The sequence below is a fragment of the Rousettus aegyptiacus genome, unplaced genomic scaffold (assembly GCF_014176215.1).
Source record: "Rousettus aegyptiacus isolate mRouAeg1 unplaced genomic scaffold, mRouAeg1.p scaffold_m13_p_3, whole genome shotgun sequence".
In the NCBI taxonomy this organism is placed as follows: Eukaryota; Metazoa; Chordata; class Mammalia; order Chiroptera; family Pteropodidae; genus Rousettus; species Rousettus aegyptiacus.
This window is the reverse complement of record NW_023416306.1, coordinates 114219409-114247066: the sequence shown is the minus strand read 5'-3', so window position 1 is coordinate 114247066 and position 27658 is coordinate 114219409. Positions and strand designations below refer to the sequence as shown.

Genomic DNA, 27658 nt, shown 5'->3' with positions numbered 1-27658 from the left:
CAGCCGCGCAGACCATCCCTTGCTCCTCCAGGAGCGTTTTCCTGTGTTTCTGCACGGCCGCGAGGCTCTCTCCCAGCTGCCGGGGGGTGGAGCGAGGCCAGGAAAGGGGGCGCTAGGCCTTGCCGAGGCAAAGGGGCTGCGGGAGAGGGTCCGTGCAGCGGAAGTGGGAGGTCGGAGCTCCCTGCCAGGGGCTAGACTGGGGGAGACCGCGCGGGTGTCCTGGCGGGGCCAGGTGCTAAGGGCGAGGCTGCTGGGGGGAAATTGAGGGCATTCCGCCTATGTCATGGGCGCCGTCGGAGACTCGGGGCTCCCCTCGGGGTTTCGACCACTTGGCTTGGGAATTTCACAGATTTCCTATCGCCATCCGGCTTCGAAGCCAACAGGACTGAAAACCGGCTTCAGCCAAATGCTGTTCTGCCTCTAAAAAGTGGGGCTGAAGCCGTCAGCCCACGGTGCTCAAGGGATGCCCGGGCCCTCGGGGTTGGAAGGCGTGGAGGTAGAAGGGGGCGGCGGGAGCGGAGAGCGCCTTCCTTGACCATCAAATGCCTCCTTCAGTGTTTCCATCTCTGCTGAGTGGGCTTGGCTGCGCTGACCACCCGGGAGGAGGGACGGACAACGTCCGGCGGGCTCTGACCGTGCTGCTTTCATGTGGCTGCTGACGGGGACCCAGGAGGGAGCGGGCATGGGGCGCAACCTCGTCCTCCTCCATCCCCGCCTCCCAGGCTCCTGGGCTGGTGATGTGGAGACGTGACGGGGACCGCGACTGCCCCGGGTTCTCCAGAACTCCACCAAGCACCCGCGTGTCCCTCCGCGCCCCAGGCAGGAGAGACTGGCGCGGGTATCGGAGGCGGGCGGGCGGACGGGCTACGAACAGCGCCGTAGCACCAGCCTCGCCATGGGGCATAACGGCAGCTGGATTTCCCGAAACGCCAGCGAGCCGCGCAACGGGTCGGGGGCCGAGGCGGCCAGCGCCAACCGCAGCGCGCTCGGGGAGTTCGGCGAGGCGCAGCTGTACCGCCAGTTCACCACCACTGTGCAGGTCGTCATCTTCATAGGCTCGCTGCTCGGTAAGCTGTCCCTGGGGGCGCCACCTAGGGAAGGGCTCTTCCCTGAGGACACAGGTTCCCATCTATTCTCCGTATGGCAAAGTTGAAGGTGGTTTAAAAATGCCCGGGTAACTGCAGGGAAGTTAAGCAGGGACGGTCAACTCCAGCCCCACACTAGAAACAAGAGTTCCGGTAGGGCTTTCTCCCGGCGCAGGGGACGGTGCCGGGTCCAGGCGGAGGCCAGCCTCCCAAGGCGGCCCTCGGGGAACGCTTCGGGATGGGCGCGCCGTTGTGTCCATCATTCCTTACCTCCCCGGTGCCTGGGAGGAGCGCTGACCCGAGCTCTTGTTTACAAATAGCGAGGAACAAAGCTTCTGTTTTTCTCCACCATCTATTCCGTATATGTAAGATTATTTTGAAAGAGTCTTATTTGGCTCGCGTTTTATGACCCGCATATTCGGAACATCGACCTGCTGGTAAACAAAAGCCTGTAGAGTTAAACTCTGGTAACCTTCGGATATTTTTAAATTCCCAAACAAAAACAAATCCCAATCTACTTCTCTACCTTGTTTTGTTTGAGTAAAGACAGGGTAAAAACACAAAACACCACGCACGACAGCTTTAAGTATTCTTGTTCGGGGAAGAAAGGATCACTGAACTGAAATGAGCCATTAGTAAAAAACGTTTGTCCATTGGTGTGAGAATTACCAGTGCTTCTGGTAGCTACTCTTTAAGTGATGAATGATACGATCGGTATTCATTTCCGTTGAGATTTGTTGAACATGTTGCATATTGTAAATATGTGCCTTCCCTTCAAATGCAAATTCTCTGATATGGCACTTATAAGGATGTAAAAAGATTGGTTTTGATTATGTGTGATTTTATGGCCAAGAGCAATCTTAAAGTTTAAGTGTAGGAATAAATTACTTTTTTTGTAGATGCCTATGAATATCCATGGCAACTAAGGTAACTGAAATCTAAAAGACAATGAAAAAATTTTTAAATGTTTGAAATTTCCCTTTATAATTTCTATAATTGTCATCATCTTGTGCCATTCTATCATATTTATCTTCCACTTCTTGTCATGAGGGCATTTTTTCAGAAATAGGCATCAGTGTGGCTATGTCTAGGGGTGTGTGTGTGTGTGTATGTGTGTGTGTGTGTGTGTGTGTGTGTAAGGTACATGTTTTTATGAGTGCAATGTTAAATGCACATTAACAAAGCAAAAGCTTGCGTTTGAAATACTTTCAACATTCATATAACAAACAACAAATACTAGCAGACACAATGCACTGGGAGTTAAATTCTGGTATTGTCACATTTACTTAAAGTGTACATTATTGGGGAAGCAGTAGAAATGCCTGCATTTTTATTTCTGCAGATTTTTTTCATACACACACATAATAGTTTGTTTTATTTTGTTTTAGCTTTGTTTTCCCCATTGGTAGCTTTAACCCTGAAGAAAGATGGCATTGGGAAAAATTTTCCCTTAGTTTGACTCTCAGAATTTGAGTACCGTTGAAATAAAGGGAAGGGCAAATAGTATACATTTAACAAATGTTCGGCTTCCCATGTACTCCTATTCTTGTGATTGCATTGGATGCAGGAATTCCTAGGTAAATCTGCCTTTATTTTAATTTCTTTTTCACAGAACACTTTAATGGACATGAAAAAATTTATTTTATGAATATCTCTAAAGAGGATACTGATTTTCCTCTTGATCTTTGGTTACGCCTGACTTGGCCTAGGGGAACATATTTTCCTCCTTCCACATTATTGCTTGGGCCCTCTTTAGAGAGAATTTCATTTGCTCCTTTTTATTTTCAGAAAAAATAAAAATATGGTTAAATGTCTAGACATTAAAAGTCAGAGAACTTGTGCAAAAGTGAAAGGCATTTCTGTTTTTCTTAAAAGCTTAGACTAACTAACAGTGCTCTGTGTACTTTGTACTCACTGGTGTTCTTGATGCATTGTTCTCTGAGGACTTGACCTGTATAAACATATCTATATAATTGAATCTTCCTGGTAATGACAGTTGAGGCTCAGAGTTTAAGTTCCAAAATCATGTGCAAGGCAAGTAAACTTGGGAAGCATTGTTTTATGAAGCCCCGAAATAGAGACAAAGCACAGATTAGAAATAAAAAGATTTGTTATGAAAGAATTGATAAGGCTGAAAAGTACATGGAGGATGGAATAGTATCTAGAATAACATATGACTCCAGTTTAATCTACTTGCTTCCCCTGTCCCAAAACATAGATGAATGAGTTTATCTCCCCTCCCTTTAAAAAAATTCAAATATACTTCCTATAGTCTCTAAATATACTTTTTCATTTAGATTTTTAGAGGCTGACTATTATGTCAAAATAATTTTGTGGGGGAGGGAGAAATTTCCCCTCTTTTCCCTGCATAGTTGTTCTGGTTCTTCTAATAAATTGACATGAAACGGATTAACAGGAATAAATAACCAATTATATTACATATGTACATACAGGTGTTCCATAAGAGACCTGAGGATAGATTAGGCAATTGGGGCCTACATGTCATTTTGAGTTAAGGAGAAATGGGATAGTGGTTTGGATATCAAAGGGAAGGTAGGCAATTCACAGGTAGATGATAAGGAGCAAACATTTGGTAAACAAATTCTTGTCAGGTCACCCAGAGATAATGGAAATTTGATGAAGTCCAATTTTTCTAAAAAGTTTTGTTGTTGCTTGTGCTTTTGGTGACATTTCTAAGAAACCATTGCATAATCTAAGGTCATGAAGATTTAAAATTTCTCCTAAGAGATTTACAGTTTTAGTTCTTACATTTGATCTTTGATCCATTTATGTTGATTTTTGTATATAGTTTGGACTGGAGGTCCAAATTCATTCTTTTATATGTGGAGATTCAGGTGTTTCAACATTATTTGCTGAAAAGACTACAGTTTCCTCATTGAATTGTCTTGGCGCTCTTGTCAAAGTTTTCCTGTGAAAACTTTGATACCATTGTCCCATTGCAGGATTTTCGTAAAGTTTTGATGAGGAATAAAGAAGAGGAAAATAAATCTTTTCCCCTTCCTAGCAATTTAATTTATGTGTTTAAAAAACATAATCTAGAAACAGATTTTCCCAGAGCCTTGGAAGTGATGAATGACCTATCCAATATACTAATAAAGACTTGTATTTTGGCTGCAGGTTAATAGTTTTTAAACATCCTGTAAATGTTTCTTTATTCTGAACTTTTTAAATAAATATTTTTACACTGTCCTCCCCTCTTTAGTCGAGGTTTTTCTGTTCTTAACTTTGTTAATAATATGTCATGTGGTGGGTTCTTTACATGCTGTAGTCTCTGAAAAGATGTTATTACCTTAAAGCTCACAATTCTTCAAAAACACTTTTAACCTAAGACCCAGTTTTCTAATGAGATCCATACTATAGGTTCTTGACCTAGATTTTTAATGTCAGTTCCCTCTGCTGGCTCTAATAGTAACAGAACTGCAGTCTTCTAGGCAAAAGCATTTTACTCGACAGTAGCTAGTTATACCATAATCTTAGCAGAATTGAACAATAACAAGTTATGAATAGGGTAAGCCGGGAAAAGCCAGTTCTTCATGTTCTAGAGACTGTAATGGTCTTAAGGGAACTGTGGGCCATATGGCTTGGTTATGGCATTAGTATTTCACCTATGTGTTTTGATTAAGCTTATATGCACTTTTGTTCAGATCAATTCATGTAATTACCATCTATCACTCAATATATTCTTAAAACCAAATGAGCTAGAATGAGGCTAGCTCATTCTAGCCTTACTTATTTAAAAATATACAGGGCCATGTTGAAATTTGAGGATTGCTTTAAGGATTACTATGCTGTGTCAAACTTAAATCTTACTCAATTTATGGAAAATACTACAGTTGCTTAGCATCACATCCATGTTTGCTGCACCTAAGTGGAATTTTGGACTGCTCAAGATTATTCTAAATAAATTTTTTTTCTCATGATGAAAAAAAAGACTTGTAAAATAATCGAGTAATTACTTTTTTCTATGTTTCTTGGATTCATCCACATTGACTAGCAAGTAGCTGGTTTCATGTGTGTTAATATGCCTTGTCTTTTTTACAGCTCAGTCATTTGTAACTGTTGGGATGTTAATAAATGATCTGGCCATATCGTAACTCTGCTACACTAAGTTATTTCTAACAGGAACTACTGTCATGTAAAATAACTAACTCCAGAACTATTCAAAACAATTTCACCTCTCAAAATGTTCCAATAGCAATGAGCCCATCGGAATAAGAAGACATATTAAAGTTTGTCCCATTGTTTTGTTTTTCTTTTACCTGGTTCTGTTTTGTTTTGGACTTTAGTCTGTGGTCCCATGCTACTGAAATGCAGAAACCATTTGACTTTAGTATTAGAAATGTAACCTCATCCCCAATCAGAGCAATGTTTACATGGTGTTAAAATATTATTTTTATGTTGACATTTAAGGTATAATAGTAGAAAATTTTTGATGCTGGTAGGCAAAGCAACTAATTAATTGCTGTCTACAATTTTCATTTTTAGTTACTTTGTTTTTTTATTTGTTTCAGAGTCTCAGCTCCAAATACCGTGGTTCTGCAAAAAATGTTTGTGTACTTTATTGGGTGGGGTTTTGTAGAATGCAAGGAAATTTGTCCTAAAACAGGAATAAACAGATATGGCTTTGTTTTTCTCTGGGATGTCCAAGCCTCGCAAACTGTCATTTCTCTAGAGTTCGTCAAAGAGTTTCTCTATGTGTCGTTTTCTGAATAAGCCAGTTAGATTGAGTAGTGACTGGAAGCTGTTGTAAAAAGTTTTTTATTGTCAAGGAACCTCCACATTGGCTAGGTGGAAAATTTTCATTAGTCATATTGCACCAAAACTTGGAAGAGGTTTTAGCTAGACTGGAAGGTATGAGTGGCTCTTAGCAAAATTTAGAAGTAAAGATTTACCCTGGGCAAAACTAAAAAGTGAAAAAAAAAAAAAAACTATCAGAAAATCAACCCCCAGAATTCTTGTTTTCTTGTCTTCATTCCACTGCTTTTCAGGTATCTCTTGTATTCTTGTCCTTTAGATGCCCAATGACATTATGAGTTGCTCACTTCTCCCTTCCAAACCTAACAGTATCGGTATTCCATTTCCTCATGATGCCATATTGAATAAATAAACCACTTTAGATGTAGATATTAACAGATAATGGCACATTAATATATTGACCTTTACGAGTAAGTTTTTAAAAAAGTTTACTATCGTAAGTGAAAAGAGTGACTTAGTTGAGTATTTCATATAGTTGACGAGTGATTTCCTTAAGTGTTTCTAGGTTTTTGATTGTGAGTCCGTCTCAGTTTTCTGAAGGATTCTGTGAGATCTTGGCTGCAGAAGTGGCCTCCAGAACAGTTTTACATTTGTTCTTGCCAGGTGTCATAGGGTCATCAGGAGCCCAGGAACTCAGGACAGGAAAAGACATATTTCCTTGTCATTTCTCTGATGTAGAGGATACAGTTTTTCTTCTTTGTCATTTAGTTGGCTACCTATTGAGGATTCTGGTTTTATGCAAGAGTTTCTCTTCCAGCTACCTGTTTCAGATGAGTCCAAGGTCAATTCAGTCCCTGTGTGGGTGTTGAAACCCAAAGTTATCTGTGAGGGGCTATTTCCTGGTCTGAAAAATCACCCCTCAATGTAAGCACTCTGGTCTCTGTTTCAGGCAACTGGGAATTTCTTCTAATTTCTTGTAAGCTTGGCTATGAATTTAAAGATGTCTTTCTCTTAATCCAGCATTTCTAGGTGTTCACAGCGTTGTTCTAAGTTTTGCTATGGTGTCAGAATCTGAAGTTGCACATTAAGGGCAAAAGGTGGGATGACTGCTAGACTTGTTTCTAGTAGATATGTAACCAAAAGTTAGGTCACGATAATGTGGGGTGGTGGGATTTGGTCACAGTATGAATACGTTGGAAAATTGAGGAACATAAGTTCATAAATGGAATGAGGTAAGAGAACACAAGAATGTTGATTTCTAATAACTTCATCTAGGAACTTCATCTAGGAAGGTATTACCTTTGGACACTAGGAAATTCATAGAAGGTCTTTAATGAGGAAAGACAAGGAGAGTTTTGCTAATGGGAGATGGATGCTTCCTGTGCAATGTAGGTATCCTTGCATTACTGTTGCAAAAAAGGTCCAAAATTAGACCAGTGTGAAAATATGCAGCACTTGGAGAGTTGGAGAACTCAGGTTTATTACACCAGCAGTTCCACAGGAGCTAGCACTCTGAACATCTGGGTCCTGAGCTCAGTTGCAGCATTCCTTACATAGACCCTTTATGACACAGGCTGATTGAGTAATTTGTCCTCAGACCTTTACAAAGTGCTGAAGTTTGATATGGTTGCTGGCAGTTATGAAGTGTTACAAAGTGCTAGAGTTGCTGGGGTGGAGGTGGGGGATTGTAAAAACAGTTACATTTGTTAGACAGATAAACAAAAGGGAAGGTAAGTCTTTAGTCAATTTTGAGTACAGCCTATGCAGCAAGCATATTTACAAAGCAGAACAGAGAGCTGATTAGTCTTTTGAATGAAAATCCCTCTTCATTACCTGCCAACGTGGTAACTGTCAATCAAGAATACTATTTTAGCCATACATTTATATGGGCTTTGTAATTTATAACATATGCCACATTTTTCAATCATAGTAACCTTATGAAATAATGTAGGGACATTTTCTGTTTTTATTTTTTATTGAACACCTCTTCCCCCTAACAGCACTGCCTTCCCCCAATGACACGTGTGGATTTATTCCTGAGCCTCCCTTCCAACATTTATCAGGTTCTTAGTTGTAAACAATGGAGCCTATTGTCAAAAGAAGACACAGCTACAAAAGTGTTTAGTAAAGAAAAAAATTTTACTTGCAAAGTTGAATTGCAAGGGAGTTCAGGCTTTAGAAGGATTGGTTTGCCAAATGTAATATACAACAGGCATTTAAAAGAAAACCACCATAAGATGACCAAGTTTACAGTTACTATGTTCATCATGGGGAATAAAAACAGTTTACATGAGTGTTATAACCCCTCAAAGAATGTGTCATATATTCAGATATCAACAAAAGTCAATATAAAGTTATTAAAAACAATAAAGTTCATGTCAGGAGCCAGTGACTTACAAGAAAGGCTCAAGATTTCATTTATCGTGTATACCAGAACTAGATAGAGTGGCCCTGGGTCTTTGTATTATATGTCTGTATTTGGAGGGAAGAGAAGGGCTGAGGGAACAATGGGACATGATGTGCTCCTTTTTTTTTTTTTCATCATGCAGCAGGGCAAGGTATTTTACTCTATACCAAACTAGCCAGTTTATGAAGAAAGAAATTTATTACAGGGTATTAGGTTGTTTTAAGAATTTATAGGAGAGCCTTGATGCCACAGAGCTAGGGACACAGTCAAAAAACATGCACAGTCGTACCACTGATTCTAGCAGAAATCATGGTATCACCAGTGAAGTAAGGGATTAGACTCTAGAATCCTAGGACACAGCTGGCCCAGAAGAAGCAAAGGCATCTGTCATCTCCCTGCACTTACAAGAAAACCTGATGATTGCCCCCAGCCATCACCTCACATTTATCATGTCTGCTTTTCTGAGAGAACAGCTGCTGGGCAGAACCTAGACCATGAGCCTGCACCCTGACTGCAAGACTGTCTGAAAATTAGTATATTTTGTTTTCCAGTCTTTGTAACAGAGGATAGCAGATGGCTGAAAGATTATGGAATGAATATTTAGTGAACTAATCTGTAGTATCTGCTGCTGTCTACCTCATGTGGTCCCTTATATGATGCCCCTGACAGTACTGTATATAGCCTCACTCCCACCCAGGGAAACATGTAGGAACATGATCCAGACTTGCTGGTTCCAGGATTCTGTTTTCCTGTCCTCAGTGATTAGTCCAGGGATGGTCATGGGATCCAAGTCCTTGGCATAGAGATGATGGTAGAGAAGCCATCTTTTCCCAAAGGGGCCGTTTAGCAGGGATAAAGGAAGCCAGGAGCTGTCTGCTTAGGAAAGAGTAAGGGCAGAGAGAGAAGCAGAAGTGAGGATGAGAGAGAGCAGGAAGGGTGGTGGGGGGGCGGGGAGAGAAACCATTCGATGATACTGTTCGAGGGGTCATGAGCCTGTATTTTCTAATTACATGAACCAAAAAACCCCAAATCTCCTTTTTCACTTAAATTTGTGTGAGTTTGATTTCTGTCATGCACAACAGAAATATTTGGACTGATATATGTATATACACTATTTTTGTCACCATTCATATCCTGCATTTGGGTAAACAAGTTCAGAGGGATAGTGACTTGCTCATTAGCTTACTCTCACAGCCAGGCAGGGCCTGATACAGTGGAATTTTGATGCCCGGGAAAGAAGAGTGGCTGAAACCCAGAGCCCTGAGAATTTAGCAAGAGCTAGAGACAGACTGGTAGCTGGAGTGGTGCTCACGGGCACTGAGGAAGACTGGACTGTATGTCTGGTTGTGCAAGAGTTCAGCAGTGGAAGGTCATACCTCGGTCCCAGGAATGTAAGGGAGACTGAAGATCATGGGGTCGTCAGCAGCCTGTGTGTGTGCAGAGATAGAGTCCAGAGGAGTCTACTGGGTCAGGAAACACTGGCAACTCTTTGGAATCAGCATCAAACCTCTGATACTTTTTCTCTCAGTAAAACACCCCCTTTTTTTTTTTAAATCAAGAGTTATTTACACATAAATAGTTGCTCATAGTTAATTAATATAAAAATTTGGTAACAAAAAAATCTAGCTATGTTATAAAAGAGAAATGTTACTATTGTTAGAGGTAGTCCCTCAGAGGATGATGAGCTCAACAATCTCTGGGTCATAAGCTGGCCTTCGCTTTTCTGAGTGACTGTAAGAGCTTCAGTGGAGGTTGGCGGGCAAGGCTGTGGGTGAGTCCTGGGAAGCGCAACCCTTATGACAGTCGGTTGTGTGGTGTGGATGAAGTCCCAGACATCTGATGGGTGTATGATTGGGAAATTAGCCACTTTATGTTTTCTGCTTCTAATTTTACCATGGCTGGTGGGTCCAGCTCTCAGGATGGTCGAAGCAGAACATTTCTGGGGCAAGGGGAATGGGTATCCTCAGTTGATCCAAGCCCAGGGCACAGAGGAGAGAGCAGGAGGTTTGTCAGCATAAGGTCTAGCATCCAAGTGCTAGAAAGAACCTGGGCTATCCTCACATGGGCATTGTCAAGGTAAATAGTACAAAAGCAGATGGCACAGAGCCAATGGTGAAAGGTGGAGGGGAGCAAAGCAGAGATCTCTCCCACAGCTTCCAAACAACCTTTCAGTTCAACATGGCAAGTTAAACCGAATGGCCACTAATGGCCATTGCCCTTGCTGTTCTCTCTGCTCTGGGATGTTCTTCCCTAGACCCTTCTTTTAAATTACAACTCAGATGTCACCTCTTCCAAGACAGCTTATCTAAAATAATTCCCCCTCCACTTTTATCATATCATTCCATTTATTTCTTCTATAGCAGTTATAACCCCAGAAATTACCTTGTTTGTCTCTCTCCATTAGAATGCAGAATCATGGGGACAGAGACTTTGTCTCTTTCACTACTGTGTTTCCAGCTTTCTGGAAATGAACATGAGTTTTACCCATAGTCAGGACTCAGACACACACACACACACACACAGTCATATCCAGTGGCCTGGAGCGGTGCTCACAGAAGCCAAATATTGGGAGGGCCAGCTGGTCTCTTGATAAGAAATCCACAAGGACAGAAGTTATAGCCTGATTTACGTTAGAGTGAACCTATGAAATAAGACAGGCATCATTTGAAACAGGCGACATCATGCATATGGGGATGCCACTCTAACTTTTAGAGGCTTTTGGATTCTAGACAAAGTCAAAATTATTGCTAGAAGCAGCCTGGAGGCATGGCCCTGGCTATGAGCTAGTGAGAGGCAGTGTTGTCATCAGGGAGTATTTGACTGCCTATTCTGAGACAGATGGTGCCTAGATGTGTGAAATCGGAGTGGTGTCCTTGAGTGTCTTGCTACTGTTAGGGAACCACTCCTTCTACTTGTCTATCTGAGAAGCTCAGTGGTAGAAATAGGGATGTCGAAAAAGGTCTGAAAATGACAAATAGAATATTTTGACTCTAGCTAAGGGTTATGGGTTGAATTATGCCCCATTCCCCAAAAGATATGTACCCCCAGTACCTCAGAATAGGGTCATTGCAGATGTAATTACTTAAGATGAGGTCATATTGGAGTAGGGCAGGTCCTTAATGCAACGTGACTTGTGTCCTTATAAGGAGAACACCTGAAGGCATACACACAGGGAGAACATTGTGAGATGAGGGCAGAGATTGGAGTTGTGCAGCTGCAAGCCAAGGCACACCAAAGATTGCCGGCAAACCACCAAAAGCTGGAAGGAGGCCAGGAAGGGTTCCTCTGCTGGTTTCAGAGGGAACGTGGCACTGCCAAGATCTTGGTTTTGGACTTCTAACCTCCGGAACTATGAGACAATGAATTTCTGTTTTAAGCCATCCACTGTATGGTACTTTGTTATGGCAGCCCTAGTAAACTAATATGCCAATGTAGCCAGCAAATACGAGGTTGAAAACCCTGATATTTGCACTACTGAATGCAGTGGGTTTTACAAAACAGTCAAAGCATCGTTAGCTGACAGAATGTGAGTCGGTGTGATGAGGGCTAGTGATTACTTATTCCATCCAGTGGTGTACACCTAGCACCTTTTTTTAAAAAAATAAACTTTTTTATTTTGAGATAATTGTAGATTCATGGGCCGTTGTAAGAAATAACACAGAGATGTGATATCTACCCTTTACTTAGTTTCCCCTAATAGTACACTGTGTGGTACTGGTATGTGTGTATGGTGGGTACAGTATCATAACCAGGATATTGACATTGATACAGTGAAGATGCAGAACATTTCCATCGCTTCAAGGATTCCTCATGTTGCCCTTTTATAACCACATCTACTTTCCTCTCGTCCCCTACCCCTTTCTTAACTCTCGGCAACCACTAATCTCATCTCCATTTTTGTAATTTTGTCATTTCACAGAACACATATAAATGGAATAACAGAGTGTGTAAACTTTTGGGACGGGTTTTTCTCTACCCAATATAACTCCCTGGAGGTCTATCCAAATCGTTGCATGTATCCCAGTTTGTGCCTTTTCATTTCAGTTCCATGTGTATGACCTTCTTGAATAAAAGCATGGGTAACTCCACAACTTTCCTGGTTATTCTTCATTCATAAAACACTCGGTTTAGTACAGTAATCTCCCTTTTCTACAGTTTTAATTTCCAGGTTTCAGTTACTCGCAGAAAATTCCAGAAATAAACAATTCATAATAGCACGACAAAAATCTCATGACGTCCTGCTATATCCCACCCAGAATGCGAATCACCCCCTCGTCCAGCATCTCCACACTGTGTCTGCTCCCTGCCTGTTACTCAGAAGCCCTCTTGGTCATCACACGGCCTTGGTATCGCAGTGTTTGTGTTCAAGTCACCCTTTTTTACTAAATAATGCCACATTCACATAACTTTTATTACAGAATATTATAGTTCTATTTTATTATTATTGTTAATCTCTTACTGTACCTAATTTTTAAATTGAACTTTATCATATATATGTACATATAGGAAAAAATAGATGATATACAGGGTATGGTACTATCCACAGTTTCAGGCATCCACTGGGCATCTGGGGATATATCCCTTGGGGTTAGAGGGAGACACCTGTACATAATATGTACAGTCTGGTGAAAGGCAAAGCACCCAACTTGACTGAAGACGAAAGATTCCTCCCTCCCCACAGTCTCCACTCCAGCCCCTTGCCTGAAAGAAGCTTGAAGTTCAGCAGAGGCATCTAGTTGGCTTCCTTCTCCACCCTGAGCTTCTGGCCACTATTTCTTGGCCTACCAGGATTGGAACTGAGGTGGGACTTGGTGGTGTATGGGTGGAGGAGGGAGATGTAGGACGGGCAGAAAAGGCCATAAAAGGCTGATCCTCTTGTAAGTGGCTTCATGCTGTCTGGACCGTCACCTGTCCCTTAATGGTGGTGATATCCTCTCATATCCTTGGTTAGTAGCTTACTCTGTACTCAGCCTGTGAATGCTGCTGGACCTCCAGTTTCTCTTGAATAAGCCCTGACATGACCTCACGCCATTGCTGTTACACCTTGGCTCACTCCCAGTACAAGGGAACATACATGCATCCTTGACCCTGGTAAATTCTGGGAGTGTAGGCTGCCTCCTCTAGCCTCTTCTTTGAGCAGCTTATCAGCCCATCTCTTGCTCTTTAGGTTTCTCAGACAGGAGCCAGTCACAGTTCATTGTGAATCTAATTGTATGGGCCATGCATTAAGATGGCTGCCTGGGCTTGTTGGAGCCCCCTTAGTAGGCTTGAGGGTGGAGACAGCACCTCTTCTTTGTCGCCTGGGTGGATAGCACTCAGTACCCACCCACAGCTCTCTGTTTATTCTTTTATATCCTCCAGACAGGTGAGGGTTCAAGTGTTATATAACCACTTGATCATAACTTTGAAAAATTGGCATCTTGCTCTGACACTTTACTTTGGTATATATACTCTATTGTATCTTGATGCTTTAGTAGAATTTTTCAGTTCCAGTGACAAAATAATCTGTTATTAGAACCACATTTTTTCTATTTAATTGATGAAGCAGTGTTTTTAAATGTTCCACATACCTCTTGACATCAGTAACTCCTTTTGCTGTAAGCATTTCTAAGCCACCTCATACAGTTTTTCAAGGCCCATCTTCACTTCCAAGCTGTGTGAGTGAGACACTGTATCTTTTCTTTCTTTCTCTCTTTCTTTCTGTGTGGGTTTGTGTTCGTCTCGGGAGGGAGGGAGGCGTGAGTTATGTCTTGGGATTGGGAGGGAGGGAGGGAGGGAGGAAGGCCGGAAGGCTAAGGACGAAGGAGGAAGAAGTACAGCTAGGACGACAGAAAGACCAAAAAGAAAGACAAAAGAAAAGAGCGAGAGAGAGACGAGAACCGGAAGCAAGCGAGAGCATTAAGCGAAAAAAGACAAAAGAAAGCTCAAAGACCTCTCGCAACTCTCCCCTCCCTCTCCCTCCTCAGCCTCTCCCTCCCTCTCCTCCTCCCTCTTCTCTTCTCTTTCTTTCAACTCATGTATGATGTGGCCATTGAAATTTCAACCTAAGCCACAAGTAACCGGTATGTTTTTTTTTTAGGCAGCACCCCCCCCCCCCATAACCATTTGTCTGATTGTCATACTCAAACTCCATGACACAATCACGTATGGCTTTTTAATGAGATCTTATAAAACACACCTAGGAGTGATGAATGATACAGTCGCCTCCATTTTTACTTATTCCATTTTTACTTATTCCATCAGATGACCTTTATGAGCTGCCAAAAGTAACATTGATGGAGGTAATTTTAGATCACTGTGTCTTTTCCAAACAAAATTCCAAATAAAGTAACTTATTTCTTGTTCCAAATAAAGTAATTGAGAGAATGCTTTGTATCAAGAGTGACTGTATTTTTTTGAGTAAGAATGTTTGAGTACTTCTCTGCCTCTTGTTAGGGGGGATGTGATATTTACTCCCTGCTTCCCTGTGGGCATCCCTGTGTGTGCTCATTTGCACCTTTAATTACTGCTACTTTTTGTTGGGGCCTCCTGTGCAGTTTCTTAGGACAAGAAACACTTCCAAAGGCTGCTAAATGGAAAGGAAAGAATAACCCTCTGAAGTCAGCCTGAGTGTGAATTTAATTTCCAGGAACACAGAGTTCAAGCAAGACTCAAGCAGAGACAAAATAATCAGATTTTGGTTTCCAGACCCTCTCATTGATTGATGAGAATAGCACCTTTTGTATTTGTCCTGTTGTTTCTGTGGCCTTCTCCCAAGGCAGCAAATCCTTAGTAACGGTGATTCTGCAAATTTCAGAAACCCTAAAATGAAGCTTTCTGTCTCTGCCACATGATGGGCAGTATTAGAGACTAGAAGGTTCAGTGCCTATTTCTCTGTGGGATGCTGCTGTTAAGATTGGATGGGACTTTTTTCTGAAAAGCACCAAATCATTTTTCTCATTAGTAACAAGTCAGTGCGCTCTAGCTGGTAAGGATCACAGCAGGTGCTTAGGAAGGGTGAATTCTAGCCTGGCCCTGCTGTTGAGTGGTGGTGGGTTGGTTGACTGTTGGTAAATCACTTTGCCTCTCTTTGTTGTCGTAATTGGGAGGCAGAGATTCTTAAACAAAGTGTGTGTAAAAATCACCTGTTAAAAATGAACATTTCTGAGTTCCACCATCAGGAATTTTGTTTCAGTGGGTTTAACATGGGGTCTTGGAGTCTGTATTTTCAATGAACACACTATGTGATTTTGATGCAGGTGCTTCACACTTTAACATTGATCTAAGGGATGTCTGGCCGATTTCTTAGTGTCTGTGGAGATGACAGGTGGGCATCTCCCCGGGAGTCAAGCAATGAGAGTACATGTCAGGAGGATGGAAGGGAGAAGAGTGATTATTTTAAGGTAAGTGCTTGAGTCATTAGAAGACTTAAAAAAAACCACAAACTCCTATGGGAGTACTAGCATTGCCTTCTGCCAAATTATTCTTGCAAAGAGAGTGGTTGGGATGGGGAGGTGGTGGGAACTTGATTTTGGGGTATTGGTACCAGTTCTACTCATCTTCTAATAGCTAGTGTTGCTTAAGGTCTGAAGGTAAGATGAAAAAATTAGAGCCTCTGAATATAATTAGGCAGCGCCACTTCTCAAATCTGACTTAGAAACTTACCTCAGAATTTTGTGAATAAAATCATCTAATTTCTTAATTCTGCCCCTGCCAGTCATCTCCATCTTAAACCCTATCCTATAAGTAATAACTAAATTATTTATTCAAAAAGGCAGGAGGGGAGTTTCTGATGGTTGCCTTTGAAGTATATATTTTTTAATAAAAGGAATGGGGAGGGGATTTATGTGACTACTCCTTCAGGGACTCCTCTATCTTTCAATCTAATATCTAAGTGAGTGTAGAGCTTCAGCTGGAATAGTTGGCTGTCAGAAACACGATAGAACCGTTTGAAGCTACATAAATTGGGAAGCACTAAATCATCTTTCTGCTTGATCTATGCAGAATTAAAATCACAACATTTAGAAAATTTGCACTATCTCATGGGGACTGGTCATATACCACTCCTGGTATTTTGAGTCCCTCTTTCCTTCAGCCATTTGAGTGTTCCACCTTCTTTTGGGACTTCTTGATACCTCAGTAATGTGAAGGCCTTGAAATTCCACCCACTCGCCACCAGTCCGGACTTTGCACTGTTCCTGAGACGTTGGAAGCCTACATGTGTCCTCCTAATATCCAATATGTATGCAGCGACTCTCCAAAACTGAGAAAATAAGTCTTTATCAAAAGAGCCACAAGCATTGTAGATATGGGAACACACATAAGGTAGTCAAGGGTCATTTCCAGCTTGGCACAAAAGAGAACAGAGGGGGCAAGTGGGCGATCAGAAGAATCAATGAAGGGCTATTTGGTTTTCAGGACAATTGTGGCTGATTAGCATGCAGATCTCTTCAGAATATTATTAACTACAAGGGAGCATGTGGGCAGCTATAAAAGTATGTTCCACTTCAATTTGGTCTGCCTTATTAGGCCGCCTTATTGTTAATATCAGGCATCTTTAATTTTGACTATGGGATCTTTGTGTTCTATCTCGAGTTACAGAATGGAAAAGCTAGTTTAAATTTCTGCTGCCACCTTTTAGTCTTAATGTGAGTCTTCTGTCGTTGAGTTTGGTATGTAGGTTGAACTGAACTTACACATCCTGTTGACTTTTTGTTAACATCAATATGTTGGCTCGCACTGAATTTAGCATCTACTAAAACTCCCAAGCTTTTATTTCATGTACTGCTGTTATGCTTCGTTTTCATCATACTTGCCTTTATTCAGTTTAGGAGCCCAGATTAGCACTTTAATTTTACCATAATTTTAATTCATCTAAATTTAACTAAAATGTTTTGGTTCTTTGTATCTATCTTTTAATTTTGAGGAGGTGAAATCCTGAATATGCCATTATATAACATTGTTGCTCTTATTGATAGTAACTTTGTATCTTACATAAGCATCTAAATTATTAATATAAAAAAGTTTTGAATCATCTAGGGAGAGAAGGTTGGAGGTCTTGTCACCAGAGATATGCAATTTTAATTTACTAGTCAAAATTCTTTTGGAATAATTGTTAAACCAATTATAAATGCATAGAATAGAACTATCACCCAACCCATATTTCTTTACCAAATAATATTTTGTAAAAATATTTACAAAAATATTTTGAGGCATCTTATCAGATACCTTACTGAAACCCATATACAGTATGTCTACTGCATTTTCTAGGCTTACCAATACACGAAAATGAGAAGCTGACATAATTTATTCTTAATGAATCCATGCTGGCTTTTAGTGGTTTCGTCAGGCCTTCCTGTCAATAGTTTATTCTAGCATTAGGTTGGCAATATGGATTTTGATCTATTTTTCTACTTCCCTTTTTCCCTGTCTCCAGTCTTATGGTTTCTTCCTATTCTCCTTAATTCCTTAATGTTTTCCAGGGTTGGTCTGGAATTGTACTTCTCAATCTTCAGTGTGTAAGGGAATCTGCTAGGGATCTTTTTACAATGTAGGTTCAGATTCAGGAGGTCTGGAGTGGAACCTGAGATTCTGTATTTCTAACAAATTTCTAGGTGCTGCTTATCCTAGGACTACACATTGAGTGGCTAGGAACCAGAAGGGTGTTCTGCATAAGAGATCTAGATTTGAGAGATGTAGAGCAGGAAGGAGGTTTCTGGTGGAAATGCCCTCAAGTTCATAATCTCACACCTACAAACTCCCTATGGTGACATTTTACAACCTGGCTCCTGTTTCCCTCTCAAGCTTGTCTCTTACACAGTCACACCAGGAATTCCAAACTACCCATGGTTCCCAGAGTGCATTATTCTCTTTCCAGGCTCCTTGTCCCAGCTTTTATTCCTTCATCCATAAAAGCTCTTCCCTGCCTTATCACCTGGCCAGCTTCTCTCATTCTTCTATTTCTTTCACTCCCCTTAGAAACTCAAGTTTCTATCTCTGCTTATATTTATTATGTACATAATTGAAGATTGAAAAGAGAGGTGCTGGTGCTTTCCCCCTCGAGGCCGCAGCTGTAACTATGGAATTATTGTAAGGAGGTATTATCCTAACATGATGGTGATCAGTCTTATCAAAGGATATTAAAGATACCAAGTTACTTGGTAAAGTCACTGTAAATCTTATTCTAAAAATGGGGAGATTTAACCATTACTCTGTAAACGAAGAGGAAAAAGAATATATTTAATCTATCATTCCGTGAATTTAGGTGACCTACACAATATCATTGACATGATAGCTCAATAAGAATGAAAAAAATAAAAATAATAAGTTTTATCAGATGTGAATATTTTCACTAATGTGGTCCACAGAGACAGGGATGAACGGTAAGGTTTTCGTATAACCCTTAACTTTGATGACCCTTGAGAGCAGAGTGACAGATAGGGTTACTTACTGGCTTAGAGAGTGGCTTCATGCAAACCGCTAAACTGATTGGAGTTTCTTGACAGTAACAGGGAGCAGCTGCATGAAAAGATGTAGATACTGAGGGCTTGATAGCTTCTTAGCTGATTATTCAAGCTATAGGGGCTCAGGACTTGGAAAAAATTAAATCCAAAAGAAACCAGGCTATGGTCAAATGAAAATTTTTGATAAAATTTAAAAATATTTCCCACAGCTGTAGTCATGATCTCTTAGGCAACACATGCAATTTGTTATCAGATGCATTGTTGCTATGGCACTTGCAGATATGAAAAGGGACAGCAACATATAAAGTTTGAAGGGTGAAGAGACTTAAAACCTTATTTGCAAAATGGTTTTAAAGTGTGCGTTTCAGAGACAAGTCTTAATCCTTTGTACATAATAGATATTCTGTATATGTGTGTGGAATGAATGTAAAATATATGAAATGTTTAAAATTAAATGAAGCAAATACCTTTGCTTTTATTAAGGAACAGTTCTTTGTAGTGTGCTTTTGTGCCTACTGGATCATATTGTGTTCTAAATACCTATAACTATAGAGAAAGGCATGCAAAAGAGAATAAGAATTCTCAGCTTCATTAGGATATAGCATGTGTTGATATAATTTCCTTTCCCTCAGGAATCTAGAACTGGTGTTGGATTACTTTCTAGTTGAAATACCCAGGGTGGGAGATCTGGTCTCCATTTTTTTTTCACTGATTTCCTGATCAGTCTATCTTTGGGTAATGACTCTATTATTTTATGTTGGCTTTCAGCATAATACATTTGATTCAGACTGAATTCTGACTCTGGTAGGTTGCACCAGAAAACCAAGAAACCATAACCAGAGCCTGAGGCAATATTTTAAATTATGAAAGCTTATAGTCATAGTAGTCTATTTTATGAAATAGCACTTGACCATGCCAAACTTGTTCCTCTTTTGAGGATAATGTTCCTAGGATAAAAACAGGACTTTATATAAGATCAGTTTTGGGTAGTGGGCCACAGGGCTCTAGACTCAGGTAGTTCTGGGGGTAAGTCCCGCTTCTGCCATTTGCTAGCATTTTGTCCTTGGGCTAGGTTTTATTATTTTCAAAATATTTTTTCTCATTGTAAAATAGTAAATAATTTAGAAAACATAGAAAGTTACAAAGAATAAATATTTATATAACAAATAAACATTTTCTAATACCATTAAACATTTTTTAAAGTGCCATTTTGTACATTTATAAGGTATTTGATATTTTAGCCATTTAACCATTTTAATATTTTGGACATCGAGGGTGTTTCCTGGTTACAGCATGATAAATAGTGCTGTGATGAATACCATTTAATTAAAAAACAATTTTTTTCCAAGTTTCTTTTTCAGTGTGATATTTCCTAGGAAGGATGTCACATAGACTTGTTTGTACATTTTTAATATTTGCTTTTGAAGCTCTTGATAACTGAAGGCAGAGTAAAGAGTAAATAATTTAACTGAGCTTGAAGTTTCTTATTTATTTGTCTCATCCTGGGAGGATTTGAGCTACTATATGTAAAACACTTAGAACAATGACTGGCAAATATTGTTAATGTTCTTAGTCTTTGCTTAAATATATTCATTGTCGGAATCATATCATTAAGAGCTCAACCACTCCCATTCTCCCCCGAAAAGGAAGATTGACTTTTACTGAATTGTATGTGTTTGTTATGATATAGAATTTGTGTGTGTGACTATCTAGCCTAATGTTCTTTTTTGAAAACTGCTGTAAAAGTGTATATGAAGGTGAAAAGTAGAGGGGAAAGGCATTGTTGTGTTTATTAAAAGCATTTCTTTTGAATTAAAAAACAAACAGGAAATTATTGCAGTTTACTGAAAACTTGGCCCAACTGGCCATTGTATCTCTCTATTGGTTTTAATGTAGTGTCAAAACTTTAATTCATAACTGTGTGAATTTTCTTTTATTCAATGTCTTTTTTTTCTTTTTTTAAAACTTTATTCTATTAGTTTCCAGTATATTGTACATTGGTTAGACAATTATGTAGTTTATAAAACGGCCCCCCTAATTGTTTTTCTCTCCTCTGGCTGTCCACCTACAACTGTGTGAATTTAATGCATTTCAGTTATATGTGTGCCAGCTAGAGGGAGAAGCAAACGAGGCAGAAAGAGGACTAATATTCTTGATATCGTAAATTGTTAGTGTGGTAATATAATTAATATATTAATATAATATAATTAACATAATTTAAGAATTGTAAGCCACCTCAAAAGATGGCATAAAATGGCAATTTTAATAAATAAATCAGGAAATAATAAAACCTTATATCTGTTTTTTTTCCATATCACACATTTACTGCACAGAGATTGGCCATATTAGTTTCTTAGGGTTTCCATAACAGATTACCACCAACTGAGTGGTTTAAAACAATAGAAGTTTATTCTGTCACAGTTCAGAAGGCCAAGGATTCGTTCCTTTTGCAGGTTCTGAAGAGCAATCTGTTCCATGCCTCTCTTCCATCTTTTGGTGGCTGCTCACAATCCTTGGCATTCCTTGGTTTCTAGCGGGATCACTCCAATTTCTACCTCTATCTTCATATCACCTTCACATCGCCTTCTTCCTTGTGTCCCTTCTGTCTCTGTGTGTCCTCTCCTCTTCTCATAAGGATACAAGTCATTGGATGTAGGGCCCACTCTGATCCAGTGTGACCTCATCTTATTTTGATTATACCTTACAAAGATCCTATTTCTGAATAAGGTCACATTTATAACTGGTGGGAGTGGGGGTTAGGACTTGAACATATCTTTTTAGGGGGACACAGTTTAACCCTTTGTAATGGCAAACACATTAAGTTCAAATAGAAACTCATGATCTCTCCTTTCTCCCCATACCCTGCTAGCTTTTTTAACCACAACTTTATAAAGTTTCATTACTTAACTCACTGATTTCTCCTTGCCTACTGTGTTTGGTGTAAGTTTTATGCTTTGTTCTACGCTATACGCCCAAGATGATTTCTTCCACAAGAAATTGCTCTCCTTAATTTTGAATCTTATTCTTTTCTCTTTGTGCTATCATTCTTCATGGAAGGTCTTTTCTCTCTCTTTGTATAAGTAAATTTTATTCCTAAGGACTTGTTTCTTTGTACTTTTTTTTCCCTGTAGTATCTAGCCCAGTGCTCAATAAATATTTTGATTAATTTTCTGATAAAGTAGGAGGATATAGACTATAGATTGGAAAGAAAATTAAATAATGGTTTTATGTGCTTGAATTCAAGAATTCAAGTTGCTTGAGAAGCAGTCCATCTTGATAGATTTAATTATTCAGGTAGGCTATATTTTTCTCTTTGATTTAAAACTTCTACCTGGAGTATCAGTATTTTACTTATTCTGTTGTGATAGCATATTTTGTTTCAAAAATAGCATAAGGAGATGCTCCTAACATATCAATTACTCTGTAAGAAGAGTTTATTATTGTCAATATGGAGTTCAGGGTCTAGAAGATAATTTCTTACTATTGGTATAATACCTGAACACGTAAATAAAGCAAGCTACTTTGTAGCTTGTTGTACCTCCATTATGGTCATTGTTACATAGCTGGAGAATACTTAAGAGGTTTTCTAACCTAGGCTTCTACCTCTTCAAAATGGAGAAGGTCTACGGCAACACTCACTGCTTTCTCCCCCTTAGGTTCTGTCTTAATCCACTAAACTCCACAATTGTAAATTTGAAGGGACACATACCAGGGTACCAAATTTAGTCTATGGCCCTTAAGGAGATCTAGTCAAGCCCAACTTATCTCCGATCTGGTCAGCCTCAGTTCCAATTCAGTTTTCTTACCATTAACAAACCCAGAGCCATTAAGTGGATGGGAATGGATTTATGTTTCTGGTTTTTTACGAACAAAAGGACAAGAGTCAGTAGTTTCTTTTGTCTGGGGGATACCGAACATGTGTATGTGTGGTGTTTGTAGCTAGAGTGATAAGTAAATATTCACTAAACAAATTGGTACCTGGCACATAGTAAATGATATAAGTGTGTTTGTAACTAAAATAAAATGAAAAGTTTAATTTGTAGTGAAAATTAGAGTATTATGATTTTATACTGCTCAGTTCAAAAGAGCTCTGTGCTTAGCATCTCCACAGGTTCTCAGTGGGCTGGGCCTGAGACTCATCTCCTCACTGTTTGAGTCACTCCTGTTGTATGATTCTTGTCTCTGCTTAGTTAACTCTTGTTAACTGTAACTTTATGCAAGTAGGAAATGCCCTCACAGAGCAGATCTTTCAATTTTCAGTCTCTTTTATGGAGACCTCCATCTTGGAGTTGCATTGACCCTAAACCTTGCGATTCCAGGAACATTGGCAGTGTGCTACAAGAGGTGGGAATTAAAGAACAGAGAAAGTAAGGGTCTTATTTGGAGTTCCAGTTCCCTAACTAATCCAGAGGAGGTGACTGTCAATTTCAAGCCATTACTTGCCCCATTAAAAGTTAATATCATCAACTCTAATTGAAAAAAAACCCACAACAACAAGAACAACAAAAGGTTGAATTTTATTTATGGGTTTGATAATTTTAAACCAGCCTTGTTTGCCTGAGATTAACTTAACTTTAATAATGTATTGTTATTTTTCCACAAATCTAAAATAAAGTAATACCGCGTTCTCATCTCAAAAAAAAGTTAGTAAGTCAGATAGAGAAAGACAAATACCATATGATTTCACTTACAGGTGGACTCTAAAAAACAAAATAAATGAACAAACAAAACAAACAACTCATAGAACATTTTAATGATTGCTAGATTGGAGGGGTGTTGGAGGGATGGGTGAAAAAGGTGAAGGGATTAAGATGTATAAATCGCCAGTTAATAAAACAGGCTTGTAAAGCAGAGCAAGTAGGGATTATAGTCAATAGTATTGTAGTAACCGTATGATGTCAGATGAGTACTAGACTTATGGGGTAATTGCTTTGTTACATTATATAAATGTGTAATCACTTGTGCACCGGAAACTAATGTGTTGTATATCAATAGTAATATTGTACATCATACGAATATAATATTATATTTTAATTGAAAAAATAAAAACATTTTTAAAAAGTTAATGAGTTGGTAGCTTACAGAATGGACTGGCTTCTGGCAACTGAAATCCCGTCAAAGAGTTGTGGTCTACATCCTTAAGAAGGGTCAGAAAGGGGTTTTCAAGGCTACTGATGACGGAGCTCAGAGAGAAAGATGATATAGATTCTCCTTTTGAAGAGGATTCTTGGTGAAGATCCTCAAACCTTTGATGTTGAAAATTACCGAGTCAGGCTTAATAATAGGTAGTATTATTAAGGGTGTGAGATTTTCCTCTAGAAAGGTAGGCCCTAAGGAAACTCAAAAGCTTTAGATAAGCAAAAACAGAAAGAAAGGAGACAAACTTTTTTTGAAATTAACTGTTTGATGCTACTGTAAGTTCTGTTTGGGTTGCAGGGCTCTCCAGAATCTCTGCCTTGCTTTTTTTTTACCTGTTGAATAAATGATTCATTTGCACACAATATCTAAGGATGTCGCTGCTTGCCTCAACATCGATCCAGCAAAAGTGGATGGATTGAGAACCGTTCACCTCTCTGTTTGTCTGGAATTTGCATTGCTCCATTCATGCCTGATTCTTCTTGATCTTCCTTACAAGCAAGGACTTACATAGTCTTCGTACTGGTTTGGATTTTAATTTTTGATAGTTTTATTTTTAGCCAAATGAAGAAAACCCAAGTTCATTTCTAGGATGATGACCCCTCCCAGCTGCTTTGGAAAGACCAGTGTGTTTACAAGTCTGGTTTAGGATTACCCATATCACAGTCATCTTCTGGTGCTTCTAAAATACCCATTCCTACAATGTCCCCTACACCTACTGAACTGGAGTCTCTGGAATGGGACTTAAAAATTTGCATTTTTAATAAGTTTCTCAGGTGAGTCATAGCCATAAAGTTTGGGAACCACTGGTTTAGACTCAAAGTCTGTTAGGAAATAACCTCAGAGTTCCCCTGGGGTCCACCATGTGTCCCTTTGGAACAGCCTGACTGACCCTGGGGGTAAGCCCTGGCAAGGTTTAGGAGCTTACTTTCCCATTTAAATCAGGATGCCTACATAATCTGTTAGGCCAGTAAGGACAACACCCCTTCCCAAGGATCATCATGTGAGAGAGGCTACTGCCAGCAGTTCCAGGTTATTTAGCCATTATAGCCGAAGGTGAACATAATTATTTCATTTTCAGCTGCTAAAGTTTAATTCTGCTAACACGATAGTTGACAAAAATTAGCTCAGCATGAGTAAACACTTTTTGTGTCCTTGGCTCACGCTTTGTCACTCTAGTGTATCTATGTGCCAAGTGTGGCTTCTCTCAGCTCAGTAACATTAAAAAAAATAATTCAGCCTCCATACTTAGATCTTAGATTCTGATCACTTGACCTGTTATTGGGGGAAAACAACACATGTTTTTAATTTAGTCCAATGCTGCCATTTTATAGATGTGAAAAATCAAGATGCGAGGGGTGACGTGACTTATTGGGGCATGCCCGGGCTATAGCAAGATCCCAGGTCTTGCCACTTGTGCGTGAGTGTTCTTTCCTTCTTGGGCTGCCTCCCAGCAGGAGGGAAGTGTCCCTGTAAAATTCTCTGCTGAGTCTCACAGTTCTTGGCAGACAAAATCCAGTATTCCCAGTTCTAAAGACGTGTAGTTCAGTGTTTCCCTGTGGTTGCAGGGAAATTGTGTTGAATTGTCTGTTCAGTCTGAAATTTGCATTAATTGTGTCCTCCTCTCTGTGTGTTGTTCTGCATCACTGAGCGCTTGCCTTCTAGAGGAGAGGGACAGTGCTTGTCTGAAATAACCCAGGCCATGGGACTGCCCTCAGTGCCTGTGAGGACAGGTGCTTTGTAATTATCAAATCCTGTGATAATTGTGCAAGTTAATTAATTGGAAGACTTGTCTCTAATTTACTTCGGAGACCTACAGGTGATTCAATTAATGGCTAGAGCAGCTGTCTGAGAGCATTAAGAAGGTGGGAAATGGGTTCGTTTTATGTGGCATTCCCATATCTTCTTCTTACCCCCTCTTTACAGGATTTGCTTTGGAGACCATCCTGACTTTATAAAAGAGCACAGATACATTTCTTACTGTGGAATCAACAGGAAAACCCTCAACAAACATCAGTGCTAGAGGGTTTATTTATTCACTCAGTGGATGCTGATGAGTCAGTGACTCTTTATATCTTCTCTTCGAATGCTCTTTGTGATTGTTACTCAAGTAATGTTTTCTAGAGTGTGGTCAGTCCTTTTGGGGGAGCCGGGTAGTATAAGTCAGTCACAAAGAGTACTTTGATAGTAAAGGATCGGGAACTTAGAGCTATTTCTTAGAGGAAAAAAAATCTCCTGTAGTTAGTAGACAGTTTGAGGTTTGAGTCAATGGCTCTCGACATGTGAAGCTTGAGTAAAAACCTGAATTGTCCTTCATCATGTAGCAGCCATTGCTTGTTCCTTACTCAGTGTCTCTGCTCTTATTATTTCTTAAAGGACCCTAATTTTGTTTAGGGCAACAGTATGCCAAGATAAAAATGCCCTTAGGGAATACCTTGCAGGAAGGGGTGTTCATGTCACCTAGTCTCCACCAGTGAGTTATAAGTGGAAGTTTACTGGGTAGAGCTCTGGGAATGACATTTTTCCTAGTGAAAAAGGACCAACTAAACTGGAACATACCTTTGCCCTTGCCCTTGGCTCTTTCTCCTTTCTGCCTAACATACAGATACCATGCCTAGGGATGGAATGACCATCTTGCAACTATGAGGACACAAAGTACATGTTCGAGAATGGCAGAGTAGGAAGTCAGAAGTCTGGGTCCTTGCTTTGATGACTTCCTTGAACAGCAGCCCCCATCCTCTTCTAGACTTCTGGTTACATGAGAAAAACAACCTTTCTTAGTTTAAGCTATTGTAGTTGGATCTCTGTTATATAAAGTCAAATATAACTTGGGAAATTTCTGGTTCAGTGATCCTCAAAAATGCTATTTGCATTTGTAGTCAAAGCCAATGAAGAGTTCAACTTGCTATATAGAGTTAAAAATTTTAGATATAGAGAGATTACTGTCTCAGCTGAGCTTGCTTTTTTGGAAGTTACAGGACACCAAGATATAGAAATTTGTCAGACATTCTACCTAAGGCAGTACCTAGCAGCAATCGGGAACTATCCACAGTGTTCGCAGCCCTGTCAAACACTGAATAAGGATTACTTCCAATGTCAGAGGGGTCAGGAGCCAACACGTCAGTGTGACTCCCTTATCTTTAGGGGATGGGGCCTGAGGGCATGACCTGGTTACTGCTTCTAAGGGATGGAGATGTTTGGACTTCTTTTATTTATTCTTCTGGGGCAGAGATGGTGGTCCAGGATGATGTTCAAGCACAAATTTATTACCTTACTTGAGGCAGTTCCAATGATCAGGTTTTCTTTAATAAACTCCTTAAAAAGTAAATAACCTTTTTTTCTGAACAGAGTTTTATCATAGAAACTTTACAAGCATTACATGTTCTTGTGTCAGTGTGTATAATACATATTCTGGATCTTACTGTTACCTACCTGAGAAAAACATGAAAATTATAGATTGCTAATTCCATTTTTTATGATAAGAAAGGAAAATAATAACATGGAGAATGTTTTAAGACCTTTAGGCCTATGAAAAAGAAAATTGCTCAAGAATCACATAGAATATTGTACGTAGTATTTATGTGCCAACATGATGTTTCTCAAACTTTTAGCTACTACAGACCATGTAGAGGATGTTTTATGTATGAGTGGACCATAATTTGAGGTAATTTTTTAAAAGGTCAAAAAATTTTAATAATAAAAACCATGCTTCCCAACAGAGAAGCAATAAATGTCTGTTAAGCTGAAAAAAAAAAAAGCTTAAAAAGTAATAGTAAATGTTTTTATATCAGCGAAAGATTATGTTTGCAAATTTCTAAGGGAAATATCTAATATTTAGCTAGGTGGTGGGTACCATACTTAGTGTTTTTTTC

General features: G+C 39.6%; 1 protein-coding gene across 4 annotated transcripts in view; it reads left to right on the top strand.

Annotated features, from left to right (window-relative positions):
* Positions 1-27658, top strand: part of GPR176 (G protein-coupled receptor 176) — a 78219-nt gene continuing 50561 nt past the window's right edge. For 2 of the 4 annotated variants that reach the window (XM_036239339.1, XM_036239341.1), the window contains exons 1-2: positions 971-1067; positions 15447-15590. In XM_036239339.1, the coding sequence (XP_036095232.1) occupies positions 15508-15590 (83 nt within the window). In that variant the 5' untranslated portion in view covers positions 971-1067; positions 15447-15507. Of the gene's footprint in view, positions 1068-14300; positions 15591-27658 lie in introns of those variants that run through there. The other 2 variants (XM_016152187.2, XM_036239340.1) reach the window with 2 other exon arrangements.